This window comes from Fulmarus glacialis, unplaced genomic scaffold (genome assembly GCF_000690835.1).
Source record: "Fulmarus glacialis isolate BGI_N327 unplaced genomic scaffold, ASM69083v1 scaffold2200, whole genome shotgun sequence".
Classification (NCBI taxonomy): domain Eukaryota; kingdom Metazoa; phylum Chordata; class Aves; order Procellariiformes; family Procellariidae; genus Fulmarus; species Fulmarus glacialis.
The window spans coordinates 66,449-79,080 of NW_009186891.1; the positions used below are offsets into that span (position 1 = coordinate 66,449).

At 39.7% G+C, this 12,632-nt stretch overlaps 1 protein-coding gene across 1 annotated transcript in view; it reads right to left on the bottom strand.

Annotated features, from left to right (window-relative positions):
* Positions 1–7,806: 7,806 nt before the first annotated feature.
* The window catches only part of LOC104073242 (cadherin-13-like), a gene marked incomplete at its 5' end in the record, with an annotated part of 20,088 nt that continues 15,262 nt past the window's right edge, over positions 7,807–12,632 (bottom strand). Inside the window, one exon of the mRNA XM_009572947.1 lies at positions 7,807–9,605. Coding sequence (XP_009571242.1) covers positions 9,598–9,605 — 8 coding nt within the window. The remainder of the gene's footprint in view (positions 9,606–12,632) is intronic.

The window sequence follows — 12,632 nt, forward strand, 5'->3', positions numbered from 1 at the left end:
GTGGCCGAGGCGGTAGTCCCTCCTCTGGGAAGGGCTCAGCTCTCAGGCTGGTGCCTGCCTGAGGAACTGGCATGAGGTGCCTCTGCACCCTGGCTCTTCGGTCGTCATGCTCAGGTGGCTGCACTTGCCAAGAGGGTTAAGTCTGGCTCTACTGCCAGGATGGTTTTGAACTGTGCCCTCTGACTGTTTCTGTATTTCTATCTTTATATTGCCGTTCTGTCCCTATCACTGAAACAGAGTGAGAAGAGGGCGCTTTGTGGTCTGATGGGAGTAAAGACATAAAAGAACACATCTTGATGGGTACACATAGGTCAAAATCCTGCAGTCAGCTCTGCCAGTGTGATGGCGAGCAGCTGCACTAAGCCCTTGGCAGGGCTGAGGATATAGGGGTTTTTTGCCCAGCTCAAAGGATTTCTCTCTAGAGCCATTTTTGTTTCGACTTCTCTGTGCAGGATCCAAGAGCAAGTTATTTTCATATGGATTAATGCAGTTTTTGCCATTAGAAACAATGGCAAAACTTGCCAGGCACCATGACTGGGCTTTCCAGCACTGGTCTAGTTCTTACATGATGTAGCTAGTAGTCACAGCTTGCACATGTGAATTTTATTGCACCAAAAAATAGAAACCTTTCCTTTAGACTTATTGTCTCGTAACGAGGGTTATTCTAATTACTACAATATATCGTTTCTACTTTGCTTTATCTGTGGACTCTGTCATGTTCTCTGTGATCCCTATATGAATTAAACATCCCCGATCTTCTTTTTCTTTTTGGCAATCCAGTATATAAAAGGCTGAGTATCTGTTAATTGGGGCACCTGTTCTCTAGAGGTTTTGCTGGTTTTGCTCAATATGAAAGATGACAATTAAGTTACCTTGGAGATACAGGAAACATTTCAGTGTATATTAGCTCATGGTGACTTTAAAAAAAAGAAATAGTTTATAGATATGTAATTATTTTATCAGTTGGTTGGGGGGAAAAAAAAGTTTTAGCTCTTAGGCTTCTGGCTTTTTAGTGAGGCCAGTGGGACCTAGGTGTTCAAATCCCACCAAAGGCTAACTCCCTTGGTACTAGCCAAGTCAATAATACATGCTGTAACCCCAAGGCAGGTTATAATCCCTATTGTACGCCTACTTGGAAGGTGTCTTACAGCACTGTTGCTTTACTGCAGCTGATCAAATAGCACAAAGAATGAGACACAGCTGATGTGATTCTTCATTTATTTATTTGTGTACAAAGAGGCACTGTTTGATTTGCTGTCATTTCCAAGTGCAGGCTAGACTTGTTATCTTACCACTGTCCCAGCAGATCAGTTACAGCAAGGGTGAAGTTGGCAAGATAACTGGAATGGCAAAATTAGCCCAGTATAACATTTGTTCCCAAGTGGCTGCTGGCATGAAGCAAGATAACAGGTGTAAACAACAATGGACACATTTATAAAAGCTAAAATTTAAAAAACCTGTTAGTGACATGAAGATTTAATCCAGTCTATAAGCACTGTCTACCTATGTTTCAGTATCCTTCTGTTAAAAATATATGTGGTCAGTTTGAAAAGACAACGCTCTGAAAGTTTTGTTTTGTATTTTTCTTCAAATGTACAAAAAGCAGTTTATGAACATTCCCCTTCCCAAATCAATTACTCCAGTATTGTAACTGAATTGCAGAACACTATTTGCAAGCAATTAGTTAATTATAAGTGTCCAGCTATATTTTACATTCTGATTTTTCAGCATGCCTTGCAGTAAACAAGTAGTGTAAACGCTTTTGCTTTTCTTGTTTTGGACAGTTAGTCACAAAAAGTACATCCAGCCACAGCAATAATGGTGAGTATCCCACAACTGCATGTGGAAACAGTAAGTTGCAAAATGAGTCATAAGTAGTAAAATATCCTGTCGTATAATGTTGAAGTGTACTGGACTAGAGTAACTTACTTGCTGCTGTAACCACAGGAGCAGCGAAGGTCATCCAGCACTGGGAGGTGGATGAGTACAGTCCGGCCAGAGGCGTGGCGGTTGAGGAAGAGCATCCCAATAGTTTTACCGCAGGAGCAATGACCCTTGCTTTGTTTCTGCAGGTAAGAAGGTTGTATTGAAGCCAAAAGGGACTGTTCTGATTTACTATTGCTGGAGAAAAATGTAACTGGGTTGAACTGTGCAGTTACTGAGTAACAGCAGACTGCAATCCAGAACGTGTGGTGTTAGACGAGACAGAAGAAGGTTGAAAGGGCAATGGAAAACTTCTACCTGGCTAGAAACCATTCAGCATTTTCTATGTTAACATTTCCTTGCTTATGATTTACCTTTGACTGTTTCAAACACCTCTTTTAAGATACAAGGCACAGCATTAGTTTAGGACAATGATCTTGACTGAGACCAAAGGAGGTGACACTTTTTTGCTGTGGCTTTCAAGTAATGACCTTTTGCTCAATTACACCGCAAGTTTCACGTATGCTCTTTCATCCTCTACTTATTACTGGACCACATTAAAAAGCCCCCTTTAGATTCAAAGTCTGATACAGCATAGGCAATAGGCAAAAGCTGGAGTTGGGTCTTGGTGAAAGCAAACTCAAATGTTTCCTTCAAGTGCTGCCCTCCCTCCTCCTGCTTCCTCTATTTTCAGATGTAGTAAAAGGCTATTTTCAGGGATATTCTATCTTTATGTGTCTCTGTCACTTTAGATAACTTCCTAGAAGATCTTAAAAAAACAAATGGCAGGAATTTCAGAAAGCCAACAAGCTCTAGCTTTGTGCTGGAAAAAGAACTCTCTGGCAAAGAGGCCATAATGCCATAGTGCTATGGTGCCAATTTCCTGCAGGATTTTCATTCTACCTAGCCTTCTATTCTTCCTTCTACCCTGGATTCAGGGCCAGAATGGTTATTTATTTATTTCACCTACTGGGCCCTTCTGCAACGTCTGGGAGCAGCTGACGGCACAGGAAAGCACACCACACTTCCTTTCCCCTCATAATTGCAGATTATGAGAGCTCAGTGAAAAAAGAAAGTAGTATCTGACAAACCTTAAGTCCTGCTACTGGGAACACAGCATGCTAAAGTGATAAGCCTTGTCAATGAAGTCTGCAGTTCCTAGTACAGAAGAACATGGAAGCAGTGCAAGCTTTTTTGGGGCAACCTGGCCCAGAGCAGTTTGGGCTTGAAGGCAATAAGGGCTCTAAATTTTGGAGTAAGATTTTTCTGAATCAGGGCAACAAGTAGACAACGGCTGCCTACACATCTTAAGGAGGAGTTAAGCACAGGGAGGGAGCCCATCAGACATGACTACAGATATGGCAGTACTAGCTGTTAAAAGCCATCTTGTAATCGGCCATGACAGCAGTGACAGAAATGCAGTCCTGTAGCATCCCACAGTGGTCCTTGCTGATTGGCATTTGTTCAGCACATTTCTGCGTTGTTTACAATGTTCACTTTTTGTGGCTCTCTGTTCTGTATAAGCTGAACTGATGGTGGTAGGTGGGGAATGTGGCCAGGTGAAGCAGAAAGGAAGTGCAACAACAACAAAAAAAAAAAATCCATTAAAGCATCTGCACAGTCCAGCCTAGGGACATCTGACCCAGATTTGGCTCAGTGCAACTCTCTGTAATGGAAGTGGGGCGTTAGAAGGCAAATCATTGCTGTAATCTGAATGGATGCTGAATAATCTGCTACTGCTTTCTTGTGTGGTCAAACCTTATTTACCTCTCTCAGCTCCAGATCCTCATTTATAACCATGGCGTGGTGATGATGAAGGCTGCAATTTATCTCTTTTTACTTAGAGCAATGTGGGAGTTTGTTTAGCTCAGGCTATTCCAGCCCTTTGGCAGTCTCAAGGTCATTTTGTAGTCCTCCATTCCGGCTGTATTGCGTCAGGAAGGTCTACGCCCAGACAAAAGGTAAAAGCCCATACATCCTTTATTTGAGCATTTCACAAATAAATTACAAGTTTCTTTGCAACCACGTCATAAATCAAAACGTTTATTTACACCTCAGAAACAGCAAGCAATTCAGCAACTAGGGCCCAAAGGAACGATTAACTGGAAAAGTAGCTGAATTATTAAGTATCTTTAAAATCAAACAAAATATTTTCCTCCTTGCTTGAACTTTAAAAAAAGAAAATCATAAAAAAAATTATTGGTGGTAAGTTGAAGAGACAGAGTTTGTTATGGGGCAAATATGATTTTACAGGAGGGTTCTGTCTGAAATGACGGTAACAACACAGCTTGTTTGTACTGAATTCACCATCACAGTCCACCAGACGTGCTCTTGTTCTACAGTTCCACGCAGGGCGCGTATGCATGTGCATACACATAGCCTGTCTCTACATTCATTTTAACCCCAAGTCATTGAATACAGTCATTTGTGAATGCGGAGGAGGAGTGTAATGTTCAAAGGGTGGATGAAACTTTCCCAAATAGCTGTCCCACTGAAAGCACAGTAATGCAGAATTCTGGCTATAAACCCTTCCCTTTCCACTACTGGTGACCTGCTGATACATAGATAACTAAAAGTGAATCAGTAAACAATTATGCAAAATCTTCAAATGATATACTTCTGTTAAGAGGGGACAGCTAAAGGTAGCATAAATACAACATGAGAGTTGGGATAAGCCTGGGCTTTAGTGTGTGGTTTTTTGCCTTTTTTTCTTTTCTTTAAATCAGCCTGGTTTGGCATACATAACCCATGCTGTCCCTTAACTCATGTATTCATCCATAATTCATGGAATTAAACTGCTTATTCCAAGTCCCTATGTTGTATTAGTCTCCCTCCATCTGCATATATTTTTTATATATATATATATTTATATATGTATGTGTATATCTCTATATATCTACATATATACACACACATAGCAATTGTGCAACTAGTAACCTTCCACTGAGAGCGTATGAGTGTATCCATTTCATTTGGACAAATACAAATCAACTAGCATATCTTGGTGTGAAGCAAGAGAACAGTGTAGTCAATGGGTTATGTGTTTTACGCAGTAAAATAATCAGCTATATCTGCTTTAAATAGAATAGTTATAATTGCTCATGTACTTTGCATGTTAATTCTAAAGATTATAGATCACAGAGTTAATTGAAAGAAAATAATTGCTATTTTAGTTGTCTTTGTTAGCATTGGACAGTGTATCTCTCAGACAACAGAGTTTCTAGAGATGCAATAAAGGGAAGATAGGATCAGAGTTTTGCCTTAGACTTGGTGTTCTCAAGCTGATGTGACCTAATATAATTTATCTTGTGGAGTTTTTTTAATTAAATAAGACATTATTAAATCCAGAAAGAAACTTAGCCTTTAGACAAACAGTGATGTAAAATTATTTGTGTACAAAATTCTGCTATGTTTCAAGTGGCTGAGTACATTAGCAGCAATTGAGAAGAAAATTGGCAGCTTTCTCAGTATTTCAGACAGGAGGTCTTTGCAAAGGAAAGACCAATGATGTAAAAGTTGTTAATATAACATGTCTTTGATAAAACATTTAGCCAGGGCCCTACAAATTGTAAGTCATAGTTTAATAAATGAGGTTTGTATTATAGTGATCCCTAACTTAAAGTACTATGCAAGAGACCAGGACAAATTATTTGACGACAGGCTACAACCATTTCAAATAAAGACTAAACCAAATTATGCCGGGTGCCTTAGAGACACGTTAAAGTGGTCGGTGAAGGAAGCGAGTCGTCTGTGGGAGGCTGTAGGTTTCTCTGTATGTCACAAAAGACAGACTTTCGATAATATATAAGCACTCAACAATCCTGTGACAAATATTGATGCTTTACTGTTCACAGCAGACCAGTAAAAGCAATATGTGGGGAGGTTTAGATGAAAAATTTCATCTAAGTATGATTAGCTGAATCTTAAACAATTCTAGTAACGGGGTTGCTCTTTGATTTACACCAGTGTAAACGCGATGAGAACAGGGCTCAGAAAGTGTATTAGCCAGTGTTCTACTCCTACCTAATGTTCCTTCATACCCAGTAGGAAATTCAGCTCGTTTCCCTTTGTTTTCATCTTCAGACCTACAGTTACTGAACAAAACGTACATTAATAAATGTACATAGGCATATTGTAAAAGCACACACATGAAGTGTACAAACAAGGGTTCAATTAGCAAGTGCACCCCAAATAAGACCTTTGTCTTGCTAATAAACTCCTCTCACTGATTAACTGCTATACCCAATTTGTGTTTTAACAGCAGATACTCTTTTCAAGTGAAATGATTTTTGCACAAGAAGTTTTATGCATGTTACAAAATGAAAATCAACAAGTTCACTGCCTTTCTGACTCTAGACAGCATAGTATCTCTACAAACATGGACTGAAATAAACATTGTAGTGACCAAAATAGCTAGGTAGAAATAAGTGCTATGTTATAAAACCAGCAAGCTTGGCTGAACAAAAGTTAAACATAATTAACTATAAAAAAATGACAACCAATGTTGAAATTTCTCTACTTTTTCATGATATTGTGGAAAAACTAATAAATTATTGTTGCGCCTTTGTTTCAGGAAATGGGCATCATTTTTTGAGCCAGAGCTGACAATCTTATTCAGGTAGGAAAAACTCAGATTCTAATACGGTTCCTCACTTGTATAACGCTACAGACAGTGCCACAATCTCTTGTTAAGTGGGGTTTGTTCTCAGGTACAGAGAGGGAGAAACATTAACATGGCAGCTTCATCTTCTCTTTGCATGCTTAGGTAGTCCAGTGATTAGCTCCGTCTGAAGCCTAAAGACACACATAAAGGCTGTGAGGCTTTAATCTAGTCTAGGTGCAGAAATACAGTGATAAAGGTGAATGAAGGCTTTGATGCATCTTGATTCAGAGTTTCAGCTATGATACTGACCTCTCTACATGTCAAAAGGTTGCAGCATTATCCAAGAAGAAAGATCTCTTGTCCTTGGGCACAAAGTGGTAGAAAGAGTCTTCCCATTGTTAGTGTAGTTCCAGGCAGAAGAGATTTTTCTTTGTTCCTCATTTTGGATGCCCTTGGAATGATCCACCAGATGCTATGTGAGCTTTGGTTTAAACTAGAAAAGGGTAGCTTTATCTGGAACTTGATAGAAATGACACCAACGTCAATGGGTGTCTTTGCAGAGGTGGGTTTTGCTGGGTAGAGAGAGGAAGAAAGCAAGTAGAAAAGGAGTATTTGTGGGGGAGGATATTATAATTTCTTTTATTCAAGATAGAGGTTTTGTAGATCAAAGCGTAGGGTGCAGTTTATCTTTGGGTGCATTTGGATGCATTCATTAAATATACATGTTGAAAATCTAGTGTTGTTATGCATTTGTTGATTTTTTTCCTTTTGAAAAATTTGCCTGAAAACTATGGTTTTTTTAAAAGACATGATTGTTGATGATAAAGCAGCAGCATATGATTATTACAAGGCATGGGCAGAGAAAGAGAACTAGAAGCATGCCCATGTTAATGTTTGAGATCAGGCACTTCCTGCTTAAATGCCTGCAGCTGCCTAACAGCCCACTCCCGAAGCCCTTGCTCAACAGAAACTCCCTCTAACCTCAAAGTACCACTTTGGTAATTGAAACACATAGAGCGTGCTGCAAGAGAAACACGGTCAGTGGGAGATTTCACTTGGTCAGGACTGCAGGAGTTAAGCTGGAAGAGAAAAATAGGTTCCTGTCTGAAGGCAGCTTGTATCTTATCAAGAAATCTACAACGTTAGGAAAGTTCACAACACAAACTAATTTCTCCTCTGTCGCTGTTGTTATTACTCCTTTTGATTTAAAAAAAAAAAAAAAAAGACCTGTTTCATATTTGGTACAATACAGGAAGTCAGAGAAAAGCTATTGTACAGCATTTTTTAACCACCAACACACATTTAATATCTAGTGTAGCATTATGGAAAACTAAATGTATGTTTGGACTTTTTTAATGCTTCCAAAAAGCTTTACCATTGAAACATATACGTGGTGTGGAAGATATGCTCATAATCTCACTGTAGTAAAGACAACATACAGTATGACTCATAAGTACTGTAAAAATGCTAACTAAAGAATGCAGCTGCAAAGTTCTATTGCATAAGGAAGCTTTCTTGTTTAAACTTTAAATAAGCAAGTTTATTAAAATATTCTAAGACACTTACCTTACCCTAGTTACTGGCAAGCTCTAATAAAAGCCACAGTCTGTCACTAGTATACTTTTTGTGTTAATTTTATAAAAATTTGGTGTGAGCTTTGATGGATCATTTACAATTTATTAACAAGATGATCATCTTGATACAGTTAGAAGGAGTTTTTTAACCTTACATGCTCACAGAATAAAAAAGGATTCATATTCATGTATAACGAACACCCTTTTTTTCCATGTCTGCAAACAAGTGTGGTAAGTTTACACACACAAAGAAATGCTCTTGTTACTCTTAACTGGAAACCGTGTGTACATGTGTATGTATGTATATATATATTCAAAACTATATATATGTGTGTGTGAATATATTTATAGAATAGGGCATCTGTTTTCCTCCTTGCGCTTACGTATGTAATGACAGCTGCAGAGAGGCTGAGAGAGAGACCAGTGCTTCTGAGAAATACTTTGCCTTTGCCGTTCTAATCAGCTTCTCACGTGCAGACATCTACCTACTTCACTGCGTCTGCAGAGCTGACGAAAGACTTAAATTTTGAAAACTGCCCCAGCAAATAATTACCTGCAGGAACAAAAAGGAAGCTGACTTTAGCCCCTTTAAAATCAGGCCCAGCACTCCCCGTGCTGTAAATCATGAGCCATACGGTGCTGGTCGCAGCTGGCCGCTTCCCGCTTTCTCCCAACTCAGAGCTTCGCAGAACCTCCCAGCGCGGCTCCCACTGCAATGGGGAGCGAAGCGCTGTGCTCCTGCTGGATCGTAAATTCCATTTGGGGCGTAAGGAAAGCAGTTCAGATCAGAAACAAGCCAGGAGGACTTGCATTTCTTGTTTGCTGAACCTGAGGTACAAGAAGTGACACTGCAGAGCCCTGGGCCTGCTTTATTTGGTGTCAACAAAGTGGCTGTTGTAGCGGTGTGATTGCAATAGGCTCTCTCCTTCTGGCCACACTATAAACAGCAAATACAGTAGGTTTAGCCATGGTAGAATAGTTACAATTCATCTGTGGCTGTATTATTCTGTTCTGTCCCTTGCACGCTCCAGATGAATGTTTTATAAAAGCTAAACCTGTTGTATAACTCTTCTCTCTATATAAATATATATATATACATACACTCATACATATACAAATACTAACCCACAGACAAAATATTTTCTGAACAGTTGAATAGCAACAAGTCAACAGATAGAAAAAAACGGAGTCAATCTGTTTTCTGCTCCCCCAAGGTCCAGTTTAGATGTCATGGTCTTTTAACATTCAGAGAAAATTCGCATAAACCTTGCGTCTTGCAAGAGGAATCCATTAATAAACGGAAGTTAGGGTAGAGGCTGTCAAACACCAATGTACAGTCGGACAGATTAAGTGAGGTTGCAAATTAAACTGAATCTGGAGCAACTGAGGCCTAGTCGATAGGAACAGTAACTGTAAACTGCAATCTTCAGATCTGACGTTTTCTTTTTTCTCGTTGCCATAGCAACTCGGTAGGACAGCTTCAAATGTCAGGAGTTCTTACAGACCTAAATGATGGGAAATGTGTGCAATTATTACTATGCAGATCACAGTATCTTTTAACTTTTTGGTTTTTTCCCCAATCAAATTACTGATTGAGTGCATGCACATTTGTCAGTAATTGAATATAAATTATCCAGGTTCAGAAGCAATTATTTGTGAGGACAGAAATCTCCAAGAGGAAACCCCAAAATGTCACCTGGGGCATTCAGAGACCTTTGTAGTGCAATTCAGGAAGATGTAGTGCAGAGGTCTGAGCTTAAATCTCGAGCCAGGACCTGATTCTCCCCATTTGACACATTGATCATTTACGCTAGTGCAAGAGTGCAAGTAAAATGCCAGTGAGTCACTCCCTTGCGTGCACACAGACTGACAAGCAAAGAGCAAACAAACAATATCTTTTTAAAAATGACACGATTATAGTGCCTTACAGTTTGTGAATATACCAGGGAATAAAAGAGCTGGCATATCATATTAATGTTGCTACAGAAATATAAATCTTATGTGGACTAACTTTTTTTTTTTTTAAGTGAAGGTGGCATAACTTGAATAATTTTATCCATTCTAGATGGGCACCCTGATAATAAAAAGGTAGTAAAGAAATTCAGAAAAACAGAGATCAGGAGCAAATGTAACATTAGCTGTAGCTAATGGGTCACTTTCCTCCAATTTTGCTTGGACATGAGAAAATGGCAAATATTCAGCTTTGCAATAGAAACATATAATAATAGTAAGAATAATATTAGCAAAACACATAACTAAGCTTGATCTGGCTCCTCTCAAACAAATACAACTTCTGACCTTACAGTGTTGGTTTACTGGTTGTGCTGGTTTTGGCTGGGATAGAGTTCATTTTCTTCATAGTAGCTCGTATGGGGCTGTGTTTTGGATTTGTGCTGAAAACAGTGCTGATAACACAGGGATGTTTTCGTTACTGCTGAGCAGTGCTCACACACAGTCAAGGCCTTTTCTGCCTCTCACCCCACCCCACCAGCGAGGAGGCCGGGGGGGCACAAGAAGTTGGGAGGGGACACAGCTGGGACAGCTGACCCCAACTGACCAAAGGGATATTCCATACCATAGGACGTCATGCTCAGCATATAAAGCTGGGGGAAGAAGGAGGAAGGAAGTGACGTTCGGAGTGATGGCGTTTGTCTTCCCAAGTAACCGTTACGCGTGATGGAGCCCTGCTTTCCTGGAGATGGCTGAACACCTGCCTGCCAGTGGGAAGCGGTGAATGAATTTATTTTGCTTTGCTTGTGCGCACAGCTTTTGCTTTACCTATTAAACTGTCTTTATCTCAACCCACGAGCTTTCTCACTTTTACTCTGCTGGGGAGAGAGCAGCTGTGTGGGGCTTAGCTGCCTACCGGGGTTAAACCACGACAGTGCATTGAAAGATTCACGCTTTCTACCCTGGGAGGAGACAACTTCTGTGTCAAAACACAAAAATGCAAGTCAAACGTACACATCAAAACTCACAAATGCTCAGGAAATGTTTGTCTAATATATATTGCATTTGTACATTTAAATGATGCAATATCAATAGTTTTGTCACAACCACAGACACATGCAGCATAAACAGTAACATAGTGATCATTATTAGATGCTGGCTTGTGCTCTTTACTCATTTTTCATTTTCTGCTTTTCTTTTTGGGCAAATCAAGTTTAATATAATTATTGATAAGACTATTTTACTTTATCTGTTTGTTTCTTGTTAATATCTTGGTATTATTTGAATTGACTTCAATATCAAATTCTTCCAGCTAGGGGCCTTGTCCAGATGGGCTATGCAGCAAGGCAGGCACCTGGATAGCACGCAACAGCCTGTCCTTTCCCCTGCAGCACGACCTCAGTTCTGTTAAACAAAGGTAAGTAAAGCAAATTAAGCAAGTGTAAGAATCCATAGAGGGACTGATGGATGGGACTCACTGAAGTGAGAAGTATCACCGAGATTTCCAAATAAGACAAAATCTGGGATTGCTTGGTGTGTGGGTTTTTAGCATGCTGTTTAAAGAAAACGTCTGGCCACAACATTAGGATCCAGACTTACATATAGGAAATTTGTGATCATGACTGCCAAAGTTGGGATATATTTGGATTAGGGATTCCAGCTAGGACTAAATTCTCATAAACAACTTGATCTCTTGAGGTAGTGAAAAGCAATAGTTCAGGACTCTGATCTCACAGACCATCTGAAAAATAGCATTTCTAGATCACAATGAAGCTTAGTATCATTAAAGGGCATTTGTTCAATCCTGACCCAAAGTAAATAATACTGGCTTTTGAATTGGCAAAGCTACTCTGAATCTTTAGGAGATCTCTGGAGGCCTTCCTCCTAAGGACAGGCACTTGTATATAACAAATGAACAGCAGCTGTAGAATTTCTGTACACTCTATAGGCTGAAACTTCACCAGAGGAATCTCTCAGCACAAAATTTGTAAATATCACACAGATTCAAGCAGCTAGTGACTGCTTCACCCACAGCTTGTAAATAAAGGGCAAGATATGTTGATTTATGTGCAGACCTGAAGAAAAGCTTGTATATTTTACATCATATTGACAGACATAATGAATGTTACTACCTTAACATACGCCTTGCCTTTTCTGAGCAAACTAACATTAAAACTAGTTAGTTCAGCTTTAATTATGAATATGCCTTTTCCTATGCTAGTTTTTTATCTGTTGAAGGCTAGCGTCTCTCTCTCACAATATAAGCATCCTTTTGATTCTCCCTGTTACCCCACCTGCCTCTTCAAGCACCACCCCAGCTCTTCTCATCTCAAAGCTCTACAGTCCCTGCCTAGACCTTCTTTCTACTGAAACTGCTTCTCAACTTCATCCTTTCTGACCTATCAGCTGCCTTCAACCCATTTAATCACACACCTGGAAATCTGATGCTTCCCTTGGCTCCTGTGACTCCTCCTGTCATGTTACTATGATTTCTCTAATCACTTTTCCAGCATATCTTTCTGTCTCATTCCCTCCATCCCAGTTTCTGGGGAAACCTTTCACCCCCCCCCCCCCTTAATTTT